Here is an 18,830-nt window from a genome sequence, read left to right on the forward strand (position 1 = left end):
ACATTTGTATTATTCTTTATGTTGTAATGGGCTACGTTTGTATTATTCTTTATGTTGTAATGGGCTACGTTTGTATTATTCTTTATGTTGTAATGGGCTACGTTTGTATTATTCTTTATGTTGTAATGGGCTACGTTGTATTATTCTTATGTTGTAATGGCTACGTTGTATTATTCTTTATGTTGTAATGGGCTACGTTTGTATTATTCTTTATGTTGTATGGGCTACGTTTTGTATTATTCTTTATGTTGTAATGGGCTACGTTTGTATTATTCTTTATGTTGTAATGGGCTACGTTTGTATTATTCTTTACTGTTGTAATGGGCTACGTTTGTATTATTCTTATAGGTTGTAATGGGGCTACGTTGTATTATCTTTATGTTGTATGGGCTACGTTGTATTATTCTTTATGTTGTAATGGGCTACGTTTGTATATTCTTTATGTTGTAATGGCTACGTTTGTATATTCTTTATGTTGTAATGGGCTACGTTTGTATTATTCTTTATGGTTGTAATGGGCTACGTTGTATTATTCTTTATGTTGTAATGGGCTACGTTTGTATTATTCTTTATGTTTGTAATGGGTTAACTTTTGTATTATCTTTATGTTGTAATGGGCTACGTTTGTATTATTCTTATGTTGTAATGGGCTAATATATATGTATACGTTGTATATTCTTTATGTGGTAATGGGCTACGTTTTGTATTATTCTTTAGTGTTGTAATGGGCTACGTTTGTATTATTCTTTATGTTGTAATGGGCTACGTTTGTATTATTCTTTATGTTGTAATGGGCTACGTTTGTATTATTCTTTATGTTGTAATGGGCTACGTTTGTATTATTCTTTATGTTGTAATGGGCTACGTTTGTATTATTCTTTATGTTTTAATGGGCTACGTTTGTATTATTCTTTATGTTGTAATGGGCTTACGTTGTATTATTCTTTATGTTGTAATGGGCTATACGTTTGTATTATTCTTTATGTTGTAATGGGCTACGTTTGTATTATTCTTTATGTTGTAATGGGCTACGTTTGTATTATTCTTTATGTTGTAATGGGCTACGTTTGTATTATTCTTTATGTTGTAATGGGCTACGTTTGTATTATTCTTTATGTTGTAATGGGCTACGTTTGTATTATTCTTTATGTTGTAAATGGGCTACGTTTGTATGATTCTTTATGTTGTAATGGGCTACGTTTGTATTATTCTTTATGTTGTAATGGGCTACGTTTGTATTATTCTTTATGTTGTAATGGGCTACGTTTGTATGATTCTTTATGTTGTAATGGGCTACGTTTGTATTATTCTTTATGTTGTAATGGGCTACGTTTGTATTATTCTTTATGTTGTAATGGGCTACGTTGTATTATTCTTTATGTTGTAATGGGCTACGTTTGTATTATTCTTTATGTTGTAATGGGCTACGTTTGTATTATTCTTTATGTTGTAATGGGCTTACGTTTGTATATTCTTTATGTTGTAATGGGCTACGTTTGTATGATTCTTTATGTTGTAATGGGCTACGTTTGTATTATTCTTTATGTTGTAATGGGCTACGTTTGTATTATTCTTTATGTTGTAATGGGCTACGTTTGTATTATTCTTTACGTTGTAATGGGCTACGTTTGTATTATTCTTTATGTTGTAATGGGCTACGTTTGTATTATTCTTTATGTTGTAATGGGCTACGTTTGTATTATTCTTTATGTTGTAATGGGCTACGTTTGTATTATTCTTTATGTTGTAATGGGCTACGTTTGTATTATTCTTTATGTTGTAATGGGCTACGTTTGTATTATTCTTTATGTTGTAATGGGCTACGTTTGTATTATTCTTTATGTTGTAATGGGCTACGTTTGTATTATTCTTTATGTTGTAATGGGCTACGTTTGTATTATTCTTTATGTTGTAATGGGCTACGTTTGTATTATTCTTTATGTTGTAATGGGCTACGTTTGTATTATTCTTTATGTTGTAATGGGCTACGTTTGTATTATTCTTTATGTTGTAATGGGCTACGTTTGTATTATTCTTTATGTTGTAATGGGCTACGTTTGTATTATTCTTTATGTTGTAATGGGCTACGTTTGTATTATTCTTTATGTTGTAATGGGCTACGTTTGTATTATTCTTTATGTTGTAATGGGCTACGTTTGTATTATTCTTTATGTTGTAATGGGCTACGTTTGTATTATTCTTTATGTTGTAATGGGCTACGTTTGTATTATTCTTTATGTTGTAATGGGTTACGTTTGTATTATTCTTTATGTTGTAATGGGCTACTTTGTATTATTCTTTATGTTGTAATGGGCTACGTTTGTATTATTCTTATGTTGTAAGGGCTACGTTGTATTATTCTTTATGTTGTAATGGGCTACGTTTGTATTATTCTTTACGTTGTAATGGGCTACGTTTGTATTATTCTTTATGTTGTAATGGGCTACGTTTGTATTATTCTTTACGTTGTAATGGGCTACGTTTGTATTATTCTTTATGTTGTAATGGGCTACGTTTGTATTATTCTTTATGTTGTAATGGGCTACGTTTGTATTATTCTTTATGTTGTAATGGGCTACGTTTGTATTATTCTTTATGTTGTAATGGGCTACGTTTGTATTATTCTTTATGTTGTAATGGGCTACGTTTGTATTATTCTTTATGTTGTAATGGGCTACGTTTGTATTATTCTTTATGTTGTAATGGGCTACGTTTGTATTATTCTTTACGTTGTAATGGGCTACGTTTGTATTATTCTTTATGTTGTAATGGGCTACGTTTGTATTATTCTTTATGTTGTAATGGGCTACGTTTGTATTATTCTTTATGTTGTAATGGCTACGTTTGTATTATTCTTTATGTTGTAATGGGCTACGTTTGTATTATTCTTTATGTTGTAATGGGCTACATTTGTATTATTCTTTATGTTGTAATGGGCTACGTTTGTATTATTCTTTATGTTGTAATGGGCTACGTTTGTATTATTCTTTATGTTGTAATGGGCTACGTTTGTATTATTCTTTATGTTGTAATGGGCTACGTCTGTATTATTCTTTATGTTGTAATGGGCTACGTTTTTGTACACTTTTGGGGGGAAGGGGGTTCTATTTTAGGCCCTCTATGTACAGTAACATAAATTATACAGTATAACATTGAGGTCATTGAAAATTACAATGAGTGCTTGAAATAGTCCCTGAAACTCTTTAACTGTGACTGTCCATGTCTTTATGAACCCTAGGTCTATGTTGATACCACAGGAGGTTGGTGGTACCTTAATTGGGGAGGATGGGCTCGTGGTAATGGCTAGAGCAGAATTAGTGGAATGGTATGGTTTCCATGTGTTTGATGCCATTCGCGCTGTTCCAGACATTATTATGAGCCGTCCTCCCCTCAGCAGCCTCCTCTGGTTGTTGTAAACATGTTGATAGAGTTATGGGTCAATTTACATATATTCCCTTTTATTCCGCTAAGTACACATGTGGAACTGCATTAAAAATCCTTAAAATGTTTGTTTCAAACAATTTCAATTTTTTTATCCTAATGTCACACATTGGTCCCATTATTTATAGAAAGACCTAAGTGCTCTTTTCCCTGTGGTAACAAACTGAAGTACAAACTTAATCAACAAACGTTTGTTTACTCAATGCCCCAGAGTTCCTCCACTACATGATATAGACAGGCTTGAGGTTGTTTTATTGTAATTTAGGGGTGCTTGTGTGTGTATGTGTGTGTGTGTCTGTGTGTGTGGATTAAACAATGAAACATATTACTAAACATGAAATTCTCTTCCTCCCTCTGCAAGGTGGGCCACAGGGACTTTGATGTGGAGAAGAGACTGAGGAGAGATCTGAAGAGAACCCATGCCCTGCTGGTTGATGCTCAGCTACTACTGTCTACCATAGACAACCCTGGACACAGCCAGGCTCCCGGCAGCAAGGAACACATAGAGCGTCTGCACTGCCAGGTACACACACACACCTACACATGCAAACACACACACACACATACTATGATGCTATGAATGTGGATCAAGGCGTGTTTAAACTAACAATTAAAACTCATCCCCCGCTCTCTCTCTCCCTCTATTGCTCTCTCTGTCTCTCTCCATCTCTTTCTCTGTTAGTTGGAGGAGAGTGAGGCAAGGAGAGTGGAGGTGGAGAGTGTTCAGAAGACTCTGTCCATGGAACTGGAGAATGCTCAGCTAGAACTAGAGAACATCTGCAAACACAAGAGTCTGGTGAGATAGATAGAGGCCTCATACTAGACTCTTACTACAAACTGTTACTGTATCATTATCAGTGGTGTTCGGGAACTTTAACATCAAAGTGTTCCAATCCTACTGTTACTGTATCATTATCAGTGGTGTTCGGGAACTTTAACATCAAAGTGTTCCAATCCTACTGTGAGCACGACAGTCTAGTGGAGAGAGTAGCTTAAAGGTGAGTGTGTTTATGTGTAGGTAGATGAGCAGGTAGCTCAGCTGCAACATGACAAGTCAGATCTGTTGAAGAGACTAGAGGAGGACCAGGAGGACCTTAATGAACTCATGAAGAAACACAAAGCCCTCATTGCACAGGTGTGTATCTCTGCCTCATAGTGGTTTCCAAACCATGTACAAAGACTCTGACAGTTTTGGTTTTCAAATTAAAGATCATTAAAACTTTACCTTTCTCTATCTCAGTCCTCCAGTGATATTTCTCAGATCAGAGAGTTACAGGCTGAACTGGAGGAGGTCAAGAAACAGCGACACACACTCCAGGAAGAGGTAAAGACTGACAGCTGAGTAATGTGGGGGGATGGTGAACTACACATGCTGTTACTGTGGATACAAGACACTGAATAACCTACTCTGACATTCCTCTTGTCCTTCTGCCCCTCCTCTCCTCCTCCTTTCTCTTCCTCTTCTCCCCCCAGCTCGCAACCAGTATGGCCAGGGTGCAGTTCCTAGAGTCGTCCACCGTGGGGCGTAGTATCGTCAGTATGCAAGAGGCCAGGGTGTGTGACCTGGAGAACAAGCTGGAGTTCCAGAGAGGACAGGTCAAGAGGTTTGAGGTGAGGATGTTAAAATGGACAGTAGGCAATCTAGTTAACATATCTTTACACACTCTTTCTGTCTCTCTCTGTCTCTCTCATATCTCTTTCTTTATCTCAATTCAATTAAATGTAATGGTGCAATATCGGCATAATGTACATATTGCCAAAGCTGAAATTTAGAAATTGTAGATAACGTTTAAATAATGTCTTACAAAAATATCTTCTGTCTCTCTGTAGGTGTTGGTGCTGCGTCTGAGGGATAGTGTGGTGCGTCTGGGAGAGGAGCTGGAGCAGAGTGCCCAGACAGAGGTCAGAGAGAGAGAGAACAGTCAGTACTACCAGCAACGCCTCCATGACATGAGACATGAGGTTGAAGACCTGTCTCAGAGAGAACAGGACAGCAGCCGCAGATGCATGGAGCTGGTAACATACACATTCATACACACTATATACAGTGCCTTCGGAAAGTATTCAGACCCCTTGACTTTTTCCACATTTTGTTAGGTTACAGCCTTATTCTAAAAACGATTAAATAGTTCCCCCCCCTCAATCTACACACAATACCCCATAATGACAAGCAAAAATAGGTTTTTAGAAGAAAATACATTAAAAACTGAGATATCACATTTACAAAAGTATTCAGACCCTTTACTCAGTACTTTGTTGAAGCACCTTTGGCAGCAATTACAGGCTTGAGTCTTCTCGGGTATGACGCTACAAGCTTGGCACACCTATATTTTGGGAGTTTCTCCCATTCTTCTCTGCAGATCCTCTCAAGCTCTGTCAGATTGGATGCGGAGCATTGCTGCACAGCTATTTCCAGGTCTCTCCAGAGATGTTCGATCGGGTTCAAGTCCGGGCTCTGGCTGGGCCACTCAAGGATATTTAGAGACTTGTCCTGAAGCCACTCCTGTGTTGTCTTGGCTGTGTGTTTAGGGATGTTGTTCTGTTGGAAGGTGAACCTTCGCCCCAGTCTGAGGTCCTGAGAGCTCTGGAGCAGGTTTTCATCAAGGATCTCTCTGTATTTTGCTTCGTTCATCTTTCCCTCAATCCTGACTAGTCTCCCAGTCTTTGCCAGTGAAAAACACCCCCACAGCATGATGCTTCCACCACCATGCTTCACTGTAGGGATGGTGCCAGATTTCCTCCAGATGTGACGCTTGGCATTCAGGCCAAAGAGTTTAATCTTGGTTTCATCAGACCAGAGAATCTTGTTTCTCATTGTCTGAGAGTCTTTAGGTGCCTTTGGGCAAACTCCAAGTGGGCTGTCATGTGCCTTTTACTGAGGAGTGGCTTCCGTCTGGCCACTCTACCATAAAGGCCTGATTGATGGAGTGATGCAGAGATGGTTGTCCTTCTGGAAGGTTATTTTTTGGTACCCTTCCCCAGATCTGTGCCTCGACACAATCCTGTCTCGAAGCTCTACTTACAATTCCTTCGACCTCATGGCTTTGTTTTTGCTCTGACATGCTCTGTGAACTTTGGGACCTTTTATACAGACAGGTGTGGCATTTCCAAATCATATCCAATCAATTGAATTTACCACAGATGGACTCCAATCAAGTTGTAGAAACATCTCAAGGATGATCAATGGAAACAGGATGCACAGAAGTTCTATTTCGAGTCTCATAGCAAAGGGTCTGAATACTTATGTAAATAAGGTATTTCTGTTTTTTATTTTTAATACATTAGCAAAAAATTCTAAACCTGTTTTCGACTTGTCATTATGGCTGTAACATAATGTAACAAAATGTGGAAAGGTCAAGGGGTATGAATAATTTCCGAAGGCACTGTACATACATACATTGAGTATACCAAATATTTGGAATACCCCCTCCTTTTACCCTCAGAACAGCCTCAATTTGTTGGGGCATGAACTCTACTAGGTGTTGAAAGCATTCCACAGGGATGCTGGCCCATGTTGACTCCAATGCTTCCCACAGTTGTGTCAAGTTGTCTGGATGTCCTTTGGGTAGTGGACCATTCTTGATACACACTGGAAACTGTTGAGCGTGACACATTCAAACCGGGGTGTCCTACCACCTACTACCATACCCCGTTCAAAGGCACTTACATCTTTTGTCTTGCCCTTTCACCCTCTGAATGGCACACATACACACTTCTACACTGATTGAAGTGGATTTAACAGGTGACATCAATACGGGATCATAGCTTTCACCTGGATTCACCTGGATTCACCTGGTCAGTCTATGTCATGGAAAGAGTTCCTAATGTTCTGTACAATCAGTGTATCCACACAGACATATATAGCCTACACACACACAAACACACATGGATAGATGCCCTTTAACTACCTAACGACCAACAGCGCAGACAGGCACAGCTCTCAGTGAGATACCCACTGTCTCCCCTGCATTCTCTCTCTAGCTTTGCCACTGTCTGGCTGGCTGTGATTAATCCTCATTGTCTTCTCAAGGTTATGGATACACACGTTCACTCCATCCCATTCCACATGTCTCTATGACAACCACTAACCACCCCTCCACAGTCAATAACCTGGAGAGCCAATGAGGGCGTGTGTTTGTGTGTCTTCATGCCATATGAGAACTAGTGTGTATGTCATACATTTGAGTGAGTGAGCTAGTGTGTGTGCAAAAATGTCTTTGGTGTGTGTTGTGTGTGTGTGAGAGAGAGAGGGAGATTACAGGGAAAAGTGGAAGATTAATAGATAAATCACTCTCTTCTTTCTGTCTCTGTATGAATATGGAAGAATGCTCCTCGAGATCACACACACACACACATACTCTACGGGAAGACCAAGGACCCACGTGTGTGTGTGTGTGTTGGTCAGTGCAACAATATATGATGGATGATGCAATAAGGAATAGACTGGGCATGATTATAAGGCTCCATCCATTCTGGCCTGTATTGAATAGCATGGAAAAACGTACAGTTGGCCTGTATTGAATAACATGGATAAACGTACAGTTGGCCTGTATTGAATAACATGGATAAACGTACAGTTGGCCTGTATTGAATAGGATGGACAAACGTACAGTTGGCCTGTATTGAATAGCACAGTTGGCCTGTATTGAATAGCACAGTTGGCCTGTATTGAATAACATGGATAAACGTACAGTTGGCCTGTATTGAATAGGATGGATAAACGTACAGTTGGTCTGTATTGAATAACATGGATAAACGTACAGTTGGCCTGTATTGAATAACATGGATAAATGTACAGTTGGCCTGTATTGAATAACATGGATAAATGTACAGTTGGCCTGTATTGAATAGGATGGATAAACGTACAGTTGGCCTGTATTGAATAGGATGGATAAATGTACAGTTGGCCTGTATTGAATAGCATGGATAAATGTACAGTTGGTCTGTATTGAATAACATGGATAAACGTACAGTTGGCCTGTATTGAATAACATGGATAAATGTACAGTTGGCCTGTATTGAATAACATGGATAAATGTACAGTTGGCCTGTACTGAATAGCATGGATAAATGTACAGTTGGTCTGTATTGAATAACATGGATAAACGTACAGTTGGCCTGTATTGAATAGCATGGATAAATGTACAGTTGGCCTGTATTGAATAACATGGATAAATGTACAGTTGGTCTGTATTGAATAGAAAGGACAAATGTACAGTTGGCCTGTATTGAATAACATGGATAAATGTACAGTTGGCCTGTATTGAATAACATGGATAAATGTACAGTTGGCCTGTATTGAATAGAAAGGACAAATGTACAGTTGGCCTGTATTGAATAACATGGATAAACGTACAGTTGGCCTGTATTGAATAACATGGATAAACGTACAGTTGGCCTGTATTGAATAACATGGATAAATGTACAGTTGGCCTGTATTGAATAGAAAGGACAAATGTACAGTTGGCCTGTATTGAATAACATGGATAAACGTACAGTTGGCCTGTATTGAATAGCATGGATAAATGTACAGTTGGCCTGTATTGAATAACATGGATAAATGTACAGTTGGCCTGTATTGAATAACATGGATAAAGTACAGTTGGCCTGTATTGAATAACATGGATAAATGCACAGTTGGCCTGTGGCGCACACGTCTTTGGAGTTCCTCTGTGCGGCCACTCCATTCTCCGTCACCTCTCCTATGGACACGTCTCTCTTTTTCTTTCCCCCCCTCTCCCCCTCACTTTATATCTCTCTCTCTCTGTTCTCAGGAGATGCAAGTGACAGAGCTGAGTGCGATCAGACAGACATTACAAGCTGATCTGGAGACATCCATCCATCGTATCGTTGATCTGCAAGCCGCCCTGGAGGAGGTGGAGTCTAGTGACGAAAGTGATGATGAGAGGTATGAGTGTGTTACTGTGTTTGATGTGTAAGAGAGGTATGAGTGTGTTACTGTGTTTGATGTGTAAGAGAGGTATGAGTGTGTTACTGTGTTTGATGTGTAAGAGAGGTATGAGTGTGTTACTGTATTTGATGTGTAAGAGAGGTATGAGTGTGTTACTGTGTTTGACGTGTAAGAGAGGTATGAGTGTGTTACTGTGTTTGATGTGTAAGAGAGGTATGAGTGTGTTACTGTGTTTGATGTGTAAGAGAGGTATGAGTGTGTTACTGTGTTTGATGTGTAAGAGAGGTATGAGTGTGTTACTGTGTTTGATGTGTAAGAGAGGTATGAGTGTGTTACTGTGTTTGACGTGTAAGAGAGGTATGAGTGTGTTACTGTGTTTGACGTGTAAGAGAGGTATGAGTGTGTTACTGTGTTTGACGTGTAAGAGAGGTATGAGTGTGTTACTGTGTTTGACGTGTAAGAGAGGTATGAGTGTGTTACTGTGTTTGATGTATAAGAGAGGTATGAGTGTGTTACAATATTTGATGTGTAAGAGAGGTATGAGTGTGTTACTGTATTTGATGTGTAAGAGAGGTATGAGTGTGTTACTGTGTTTGACGTGTAAGAGAGGTATGAGTGTGTTACTGTGTTTGATGTGTAAGAGAGGTATGAGTGTGTTACTGTGTTTGATGTATAAGAGAGGTATGAGTGTGTTACTGTGTTTGATGTGTAAGAGAGGTATGAGTGTGTTAGTGTGTTTGATGTGTAAGAGAGGTATGAGTGTGTTACTGTGTTTGATGTGTAAGAGATATGAGTGTGTTACTGTATTTGACGTGTAAGAGAGTTATGAGTGTGTGTGTTACTGTGTTTGATGTGTAAGAGAGGTATGAGTGTGTTACTGTGTTTGATGTATAAGAGAGGTATGAGTGTGTTACTGTGTTTGATGTGTAAGAGAGGTATGAGTGTGTTAGTGTGTTTGATGTATAAGAGAGGTATGAGTGTGTTACTGTGTTTGATGTGTAAGAGAGGTATGAGTGTGTTACTGTGTTTGATGTGTAAGAGAGGTATGAGTGTGTTACTGTGTTTGATGTATAAGAGAGGTATGAGTGTGTTACTGTGTTTGATGTGTAAGTGTGTTACTGTGTTTGAAATGTAAGAGTGGTATGGGGGAGGGTTAAAGCAATGGGATGACAGGCACAGTTGTGTCCAGAAGGAAGTTACATCATCACTGCTCTGAACCCACACCCCTGACCTTTCACCCTTCTTCCTGATTCCAGTGTTGCAACGGCTGTGGAATCCTTTGCTAAGAAGAGAGACCTGTAAGAACCCTGGGTCCCAGCATGTGTGCGTGCGTGCAGATGTCTATCCATGCGCGTGTGTGTTTGCGTACTCTGTACTCTGGCCTGCGTTGGCTTGAATCTAGAGTGCTGAGTCTTGGGCTGTTTCAGTTATTAGACCAGTCTGATATCTGATATATATATGGTCTCTGGGCTGTTGATGATGTGAACAGACAGACAGTGCATGGCTAAATGCCTGAGCTGTAGTCTGACAGCTACTGTCTACAGAGACACCCAGTAGCTCCATCTCCCTGTAGGTGGACAAGGTTGAGAGCCACAGAGCTGGAGCAAAGAGACACCTACACAGACACACAGCCCTATGTAAGAGACACACACACACGTACACAGACACACAGCCCTTTGTAAGAGACACAATAATCTTTTCTCTGTTCTGAGAGTTCACCAGCTGTGATATTCTTGTGTCTTCCATAAGGCATGGAGTCCCATGCATTGCAGTACAGAAGCCAGTTCTTCTCTCTCTCTCTCTCTCTTTCTTTCTTTATCTATCTCCTCTCCCATTATCTATTCTCATTTTATCAATCCCTCTCTCAATCTTTCCTGCTCTATCACTTCTTCGTCCCTCTTTCTCTCTCTGTTCTCTTAAACTTCTATTCCCTGACCAATTACTTTTTCCTTCTTGCTCCCTCCATCTTCCTCTCTCTGATGTCAGATGGGAGAGGTTGTAGTTAGTTTGTTTATATACAGTACCAGTATGTGACCTGAGTACTGAGTGTGATGTCTGACACCTCTGACTGTGTCTCCAATATGATTTACCACCACCTGCAGTCACACAGCAGGAGAGAGAGGACACAGGGACAGGAAATGTCCTCTGAGGACACTGTGGCTGAACTGCTGTGAGCTGGCCATGGCTTAGAAGTGTTGCATCTCTGGCTGTGTGGAGTCATGTGTGTTCTGTCTCTTGGTATTGTGTTTGTGTGATCTCTGTCGCTCAGTGACACTGTGTGTGTTCCCGCTCTTCCTCAGCGACAGTGTGTCTAGTGTTGGTTCTCAATCTCTGGGCACAGAGGATGTTGGAGAGGGCATCCGTCATTGGCTGGGCGTTCCCCGAGGGGGGGCCAGGCGGGGCTCTCCCTATGGCAGCAGTACCATCAGCAACCAGTCGGGTCGCCAGTCTGTCACCGACACCATGAGCACTTACAGCTTCCGGTGAGTTGTCAGTTCAGTTTGATTCAGTACAGTTCAACTTCAGTAGGTCAATTCAATAGCAACTGCATAGATACTAAGACCTATCAAGCGTTCAATCAGATCAAGCGTTAACCGGCGATAGCCGACACCCTCATAGCTGATGTTTTGGCGGTGTCAGAGGTGGAACTGCGTTGGAGCTGTCAGATCGGTGAGCAGCTGCTCTTGATCATTGTCAAAAAGCCACGTCCGTCCCAGTCATGTTAGAAGTTCAGAAAGAGAAAGTGTAGGTTATACAGAAATAATGACCATGAAACTAAATAATGAGGACTTCCATCATCTTAATTGAGGTGTAGATTACATCTCACAATCCAGTGTTAGAACTTGTAAATAAGGCTGCATGAGATTTCAGTCATTGGCAATGTCCACTTTAGGTATAACGCTAGGAGCCGCTTGTGGATTTCACAGCTCTAACGCAGTTTCAAATCCGACACCGCCAAAACAACCACTATGTGGATGTTGGCTAGAGCGCATCTGATTGAATAGAGCCCTAAAACTGTTTTATATTTCCAATATTTGATTATCCTTTCTCTCCCTCTCACCCAGCTCCTGTGTGGACCCAGATGAGAATGGTTTAGAACCAGGGGGTGTGGTTGGTAATGGGGGTAGTTCACATCTTGGTCGGGCCTCCTCCTCCTCTGCCCTCTCTGAGCTGTTAGAGGGGCTTCGTAAGCGGCGAGGGGGAGCAGAGTCCGGGGAAGGGGATGGCAGTACTATTTCTCTCCCTATCTACCAGACCACTGGGGCCTCAACCCTCCGCCGCAGAGCCTCAGCCCTCTCCCTGGGCCCCGAAGACCTCCAGGAGCCCCGCAGCATCCTCAAACCTCCCTCCCCACTGCTGCCCCGCGCCGCCAGCCTGCGCAACATAGGCGAACCCCAGGCGTCATCTGCAGCTTCCAGGGACTCCGGAGCCAAACGCTACAACTCCTCCGATTCTCTCTCCTCCCTCCCCTCTCTCCCCCTCCTCTCCTCCCTCACTTCCCCCACTGCCCCCCGCCGTCGCCCCCCCACTATCTCCATCCCAGAGGAAGACGGTGAAGAACCAATTAGATCCCTGCGCTCACCCCAGCGCTCCCCCCAGCCAATGAGACGTAGGCTGCTGGAGAGCGTCGTCAGCGAGGGCGGTGGGGAGGGCTGTCTGGGGTCGGAACCCATGGTGTTCCAGAACCGCCGCCTCATAAACGACGGTAACCGTGACGACGCGGCCTCTGACATTCTGCCGGCCATCCGAAGGGCCCAGTCCACCAGCAGCCTGGCCAGTTCAGTCAGAGGGGGTCGGAGGGCACTCAGCGTCCACTTTGGGGAGCTGCCCCCCTCCACACGCAGCAGGAAGGGCTCCGACTCCAGCTCCACCAGCTCAGGGTCTGGGGGGAGCTCCCAGGGAGGAGGGGTCAGGCGTAGTGGAGGTGGGGGGCCGCAGGGAGAAAGGCTGGATGCGGAGGGCAGCGAGGGGGGAGACGTTGCTTCTGTCATGAAGAAATACCTTAGGAAGAGTGAGGACCTGAGGAAGAGTGAGGACATGAGGAAGAGTGAGGACATGAGGAAGAGTGAGGTTGACTAAAAGGAGAGGAGAGAGACTGAGGTGAGATGTAGCATAGAGCGAGAGAGACACACACACACACACACACACACACACTAAGGCAGTCAACACTACAACATCTGATGCATGCTAATGCCTTCCTCTCTTCTACTCTGTCCTCTCCCCAGCCTGCATGTGTGTGTGTGTGAGAAAGAATAAACTGAAGCCACTCCCAGAGACCCCTATGCAAGCTGCAAGGAGCCACACTCAAGCCAAAGAGCCATTGAAGAGGTCTACAAACTCGTGCCAAAAAATCTATGAAGATAGTTACACACTTAAGGTAAAGATGCGCTGAAGATATAAACACATTGAAGCCAAAGAGTCAATTAAGACACACGCTTGTGTATGGATTGTGCTGTTCATGGAAAAATGTGAGCCCACTGAAGATAAAGTATCAGTTAGATTAGAAGCACTGTTTGTACACTAATAAAAATATTCAAATGAAAATGCTTGTGAAACTGTTCTTCCACCAGCTATACACACCCAACTAAAGACAGTTGCTGTTCAGAATGTTTCATAGGGAAATCCTGTTTTAGATGTAACACTGGGGTCTTCTTTGTTTGTCACTAGTTCTAAGGCAGGGGACAACTGGTCCTAGAGTGTCACAGGTATTGAAGGGTTTATTCCCTAGAATCAGATCACTAGTCTGACAACCAGCCTGTGATGTCTCACCTGTCCTCCAGTGCAGTCAGTTCACTAGAATAAATAAAACACTGCTTAATGGTTGTGTTATAGGCATGAGGTAGAGGTCAAGGGAAGCATAGAGTCCAGATGTTGATTTGGGACCGGGGTGTCAGACTGCAGTGATGGCTCACTTGTGTCCTCCAACTCAGTTAGCCATAACCTTGCTGAGAACTTTACAGTCCAGATGGGTATTAAGGCAGCGGGCAGTGGAAGTGTTGACACTAGAGGTGGGGGTCAAGGGATTGATTTGGGATGGTGTCAGTGTGCCGTGTCCCCTGCAGACCCATCTGTTCACAGGAACTTTACAGAATACTACAGTTCAACATCAGTTACGAGGTAGGGACCAAGGTAATTATAGTAGTTGATTTGGGACTAGGCATCAGTCCTGTGTCCCCTCTCGGTCCACAGCAATCTTAGAACTATAGTTCAGTTACATTTCAGATTTTGGGCAATTTGTCAGGCCACTAAGTGCTAGTGGTTGATTTGGTAGATGTCCTCCGGTACCATCTGTTCCTCAGTATCTTAAGCCCAGCTGGAGTTTACGCCCCCAATCAGGGCTACAGTTCAGCTGTAGTTGAACCAGATTATACAGTCTAAACTGAACCCATGTAATCTGCATAAAGTAGGGCACAGCCAGGGTGAACTAGACTGCTACAAGAGGGCAGACTTCATGCAATACCATCCTAGATATCAACCACTAACAATATAGTTTGTAGATGGTGAGGAACCAATTGTCAACCAATTCCATTCATACTGAACAAAAATCAAAACGCAACAATATTATATTTGGCTGAGTTACATGTCATAAAGTACGGGTGGCAGGTAGCCTAGTGGTTAGAGCATTGGATTAGTAACCAGAAGGCTGCAAGATCGAATCCCTGAGCTGACAAGGTAGAAATCTGTCGTTTTGCCCCTGAACAAGGCAGTTAACCCACTTTACCTGATTTTAAATAGATTTGGAATTTATTGATTTCACATGACTGGGCAGGGGTACAGCCATGGTTGGGCATAGACCCACCCACTGGTAAGCCAGGCCCTGCCAATCAGAATTTGTTTTGACCACCCACAAAAAGGCCTTTATTACAGAAAGAAATCCTCAGCACCCTCCCACAGATGAAGGTCCTGGGCTGGTGTGGTAACATCATTTTTGATGAACATTAACAGGTCAATGAACATTAACAGGTCAAGGAATCAGCCTCTGATTAAACAATCAGGACAATTTCTTCCAGTTTAAAACTATTTAAGGCTTTCCAAGCCAATGGCACAGAGTACATAAGCCTCATTACCAATTTCAGTTCAGACATTTGGAACAGTTAGCAGGGTGAAGTCCTGTGAACTAAGAGTACCAACCACATTAACAGCTCTGGACATTCCTGCAGTCAGCGTGCCAATTGAACACTCCCTCAACTTGGGGATCTTATGCTGGGGACAAAAGGCCACGTCTCCTGTGTAATGATCATGCCATTTAATCAGCTTCTTGATATGCCACACCTGTCAGGTGGATGATTATCTTGTGAAGGAGAAATGCTCACTGACATCGACAAACAAATTTGTACACAGAATAAGCTTTGTGCGTATGTAACATTCTGCATTATTTTTTATTTCAGCTCATGAAACAAAAAACCCCTTAACTTATCACATTTATATTTTGTTCAGTGTAGTTTAATGTACACTGATTAGTACCACAAGGACAAAACTATTTCCTTTAAATGATTTACAAAGCACTGACATGTACAGGATAAACAGCCTTAGATTACATAGTTTGATCCATGCAAGAATCAACAGGTAGATAGAAACCCAACAGTTGATTGACAGAACCTTTGGCCAAACAGAACTGTAACAGGCCCTTTGGGCAGCACCTGAAACACATTAAATGGTTTAGTCATTCAGTACAGACAATCTGCAAATTCAGCGGTCATGTCACACTAGACCCTTCAGGTGCCAAGGGGTTCTTCGTCCCTTTCCCCTAATGGTTTAGTAATCCGGGGGAGGTTAACTCCAAGTCAGCGTTAAAGACTTCATATGCCATTTAACTGACACTTCATCCAACGCGACCTAGTCATGCATATGACATACGGCCCCAGGAATGGCTATGCGCTTACAAAAGATAGTGGATTACTCAGGGCTTAGCATTACTCCCCTGAGGTAGTCACTTACCCTGGATCACTTTCCCCTGCCTCTTCCTCTACCCTTTCCCTGAAACACAGAAAGCCATTTTAAACCAGACCAGCCATGATTCCAACAGGAGGCCAGGAGATTGTGCTGCGTCCCAAATGGCACAACATAGGGAACAATTTTGGACAAAGCCAGAGCCTCAGGGACCAGGAAAGTAAATCAGGGTATAATATTTAAGGCAGAGTAAATAAAGAACCTTTTTAGGAGGGTTGTTCTCATCATCTGATGCAGGTCTGGAAGGAGAGAGGATGAGTTGGTGGTAAGTGAACAGCAACAATTATATTTCAGTAAATCACATATGGATTTTAAAAAGCATTAGGTAATATCACTTACTCATCTGCTTCCTCTGGCTTCTTTCTCTGGAAGAGAGGAAGAACATTAGCCTGGTCCCAGATCTGTGTGCTTTACCAATACCATCTCATTGTTAAGCAAAGTTTGGATTTGACAACTGACAAGGAATAAGAATAACTTAAATGTAGATTAGAGCAAACTAGGGTCCGTGTGAGGTTGGATGTGTGGATTTCATAGTTGTCCATATGCATGTTGAAAATGTGAAAACTGAACTAGAAAATCAATCAAAAATAAACATGTTGGAGTTCAATATAAAACAGGTCCTTACTTTCCCTGCAAGATTTGCATTCTTGGCAGTTTCTTTCTTAGCAGGCTTCACAGGAGACTCAATATCTTCCTCCTCCTCCTCTTCCTCCATCTCCTCATCACCACTCTCCATTCCTGAGAAGTCATCCTCCACTGGGAAGCAACAGGAGTTAAATGACAGTGTCACATTAGAAAGGCCTGTAGTTTATGGATGTCCAACCGTTTACATTATGCAATATTCTGCTCCAACACATCCAATTCCACTGACCAGCTGCTCCTCAGGACTTTGATTAGCTGAATGACATTACAGTAAGGCTAGGGCCACTTGTTTTATTTACAGTTAACCACCATCATCCCTGCTCCCTAAACCTCTACTTACAGGCCATGTGTTCCCCACAGATGTAGACCGGTCCAGCGCCACTCTTCAGCTGGAAGGTTACAGGAGGGTGCAGGTCTATCCCAGACAGATTCACCTGGAGAGATCAATACACAGAATCAGGACAATCAGTGCTGCTATTCAAACTGACAGAACCGGGCACCCAGCTAGGATAGGCCTATAACCACTGGTGTTTACTCCCCTAGGCCCATTCCTCAACATTAGATGATTTGGGTTAACCTTCATTAGCCAGGTAGGTCTAGGTCATTGGGAAGACTACTTCAAACCAGCCTGGTTGGCCAAGACCTACATTTCTCTTGTATTGAGGCAGAGTTCAGTTCTGATACCTGGTCACAGGATTTACTAGCAACATTGAGTCGCCACATGTCCTGTACAACAACTGCAATACTTCCACAGGGCGCTGAAATTCACACTTTAAATACACAGAATACAACCAAACATTATCATTTGTGTTCCTCAACTCAACGCAGATGTGCCAATGTATTCGGTCAGGGCTATCCAGGATCAGCAGCTGTACAGGACAAACTTAGATACCAGTAATTGTTTTTAATTTACATTTTACCAGAATCAACTAATGGCGACTCCGTTGCTAGCAAATCCCACAACAATTTATCAAAACTCACCTCTGCATCGATAGAGAATGCCAAGTAGTCAGGCTGCCACATGAAAACAAATTGGGACAACTTGCCGTGGGCATGCCGTTGGCGTGCAGGGTCGCCATGGGTATGCCCTTGCCGTTATCTGGTTCTCCGGTAATCAACGCCACGATGTTGAACTCTTCTTTGGCGCCTGCGCCCAGACACATCTGCCAGGGACAAGTCAGGCACTTGAAAACGCACTCCTGAAGTTATTAAAATTGCGTTCCAGATTGTTTTAAGGATGTCATGCTACCCAAATTAACATTTCAAATGTCATCACCTGATCGTAATATTCTGACCTGGGCAGTACCGCTGCAATAAAGATGACCCATCAGTCCACTTTGGTTGTAAAATAGCAAATATTCTCCAAGGGGAGTACAATGACTTACAGTTCTCAGTGCGAGTTGATGTTGGTGGTTTGTGTCATCTGTTTTGAATGTTTCCTCTTTCTTTGACTCGCTGAGTTCACAACCTACAAAACACAGAATAAAGATATGCCTACAGATTTAGTCCAGCTGTTGTGGAATCTACCTTTTTTGGGCACTATGGGAACAGTTTCTAGCCAAACATAACCTACCCCACAGTGTTGACAGTGGCTTTTCCGGTTTGTTCATGTTTCACAAATTTGAGATCAGGTTCTGGGAAAAACAAGGGACGTATCAGCACATTGAATGTGCAACTATTGGAGTAAATGGAAGGAAAAAGTAGCTATATTTTAGTGTTTTAGGCCTATATTATCAAAACCAAGGAATATCGGCATCAAAGGCTAGATTTGTTAAAATGCTTACTGAAGGACTGGAACTTCAGACTGGTCCTGGATAGATGGAGAAAGTAAAAAAAAAAAACTGAACTCACACAACTGGACTATAAAGAAGATGGAAAGACAGGT

At 42.2% G+C, this 18,830-nt stretch overlaps 2 protein-coding genes across 7 annotated transcripts in view; one reads left to right on the forward strand and one right to left on the reverse strand.

The window, feature by feature from the left end:
- myo18b (myosin XVIIIB) overlaps positions 1 to 13,897 on the forward strand; it is a 60,762-nt gene extending 46,865 nt beyond the window's left edge. For 3 of the 4 annotated variants that reach the window (XM_029709820.1, XM_029709822.1, XM_029709823.1), the window contains 11 exons: positions 3,803 to 3,964; positions 4,124 to 4,237; positions 4,460 to 4,576; positions 4,682 to 4,765; positions 4,915 to 5,052; positions 5,272 to 5,457; positions 9,216 to 9,349; positions 10,609 to 10,650; positions 11,653 to 11,835; positions 12,418 to 13,453; positions 13,579 to 13,897. In XM_029709820.1, the coding sequence (XP_029565680.1) occupies positions 3,803 to 3,964; positions 4,124 to 4,237; positions 4,460 to 4,576; positions 4,682 to 4,765; positions 4,915 to 5,052; positions 5,272 to 5,457; positions 9,216 to 9,349; positions 10,609 to 10,650; positions 11,653 to 11,835; positions 12,418 to 13,432 (2,175 nt within the window). In that variant the 3' untranslated portion in view covers positions 13,433 to 13,453; positions 13,579 to 13,897. The remainder of the gene's footprint in view (positions 1 to 3,802; positions 3,965 to 4,123; positions 4,238 to 4,459; positions 4,577 to 4,681; positions 4,766 to 4,914; positions 5,053 to 5,271; positions 5,458 to 9,215; positions 9,350 to 10,608; positions 10,651 to 11,652; positions 11,836 to 12,417; positions 13,454 to 13,578) is intronic. The other variant, XM_029709821.1, reaches the window with a different exon arrangement.
- A 1,804-nt stretch (positions 13,898 to 15,701) lies between these two features.
- Positions 15,702 to 18,830, reverse strand: npm2b (nucleophosmin/nucleoplasmin, 2b). Of its 3 annotated transcripts, none has more exons than XM_029709824.1 (10): positions 18,730 to 18,830; positions 18,519 to 18,579; positions 18,331 to 18,413; positions 17,992 to 18,108; positions 17,286 to 17,379; positions 16,929 to 17,059; positions 16,643 to 16,668; positions 16,506 to 16,542; positions 16,292 to 16,330; positions 15,702 to 15,993 (listed from the first exon to the last, which is right to left on the reverse strand). In XM_029709824.1, the coding sequence occupies exons 2-9, from the start codon at positions 18,553 to 18,555 to the stop codon at positions 16,298 to 16,300; spliced, it is 558 nt and encodes a 185-aa protein (XP_029565684.1). In that variant the 5' UTR covers positions 18,556 to 18,579; positions 18,730 to 18,830; the 3' UTR covers positions 15,702 to 15,993; positions 16,292 to 16,297. The 3 variants fall into 3 exon arrangements, with proteins under 3 accessions (XP_029565684.1, XP_029565687.1, XP_029565686.1); XM_029709827.1 differs by having other exon boundaries at positions 18,519 to 18,620; positions 18,730 to 18,792; XM_029709826.1 differs by lacking the exon at positions 18,730 to 18,830 and having other exon boundaries at positions 18,519 to 18,710.

The sequence above is a fragment of the Salmo trutta genome, chromosome 23 (assembly GCF_901001165.1).
Source record: "Salmo trutta chromosome 23, fSalTru1.1, whole genome shotgun sequence".
In the NCBI taxonomy this organism is placed as follows: domain Eukaryota; kingdom Metazoa; phylum Chordata; class Actinopteri; order Salmoniformes; family Salmonidae; genus Salmo; species Salmo trutta.

What these genes read in the sequence shown, in the direction of transcription:
- npm2b (XM_029709824.1), bottom strand. Translation starts at nt 18,555, where the DNA reads ATGAACAAACCGGAAAAGCCACTGTCAACACTGTGGG. An exon ending in GCCACTGTCAACACTGTGGG is followed by an intron (nt 18,414 to 18,518) that starts GTAGGTTATGTT and finishes TGTGTTTTGTAG; the next exon opens with GTTGTGAACTCAGCGAGTCA. An exon ending in ACGCCAACGGCATGCCCACG is followed by an intron (nt 17,380 to 17,991) that starts GCAAGTTGTCCC and finishes TGATCTCTCCAG; the next exon opens with GTGAATCTGTCTGGGATAGA.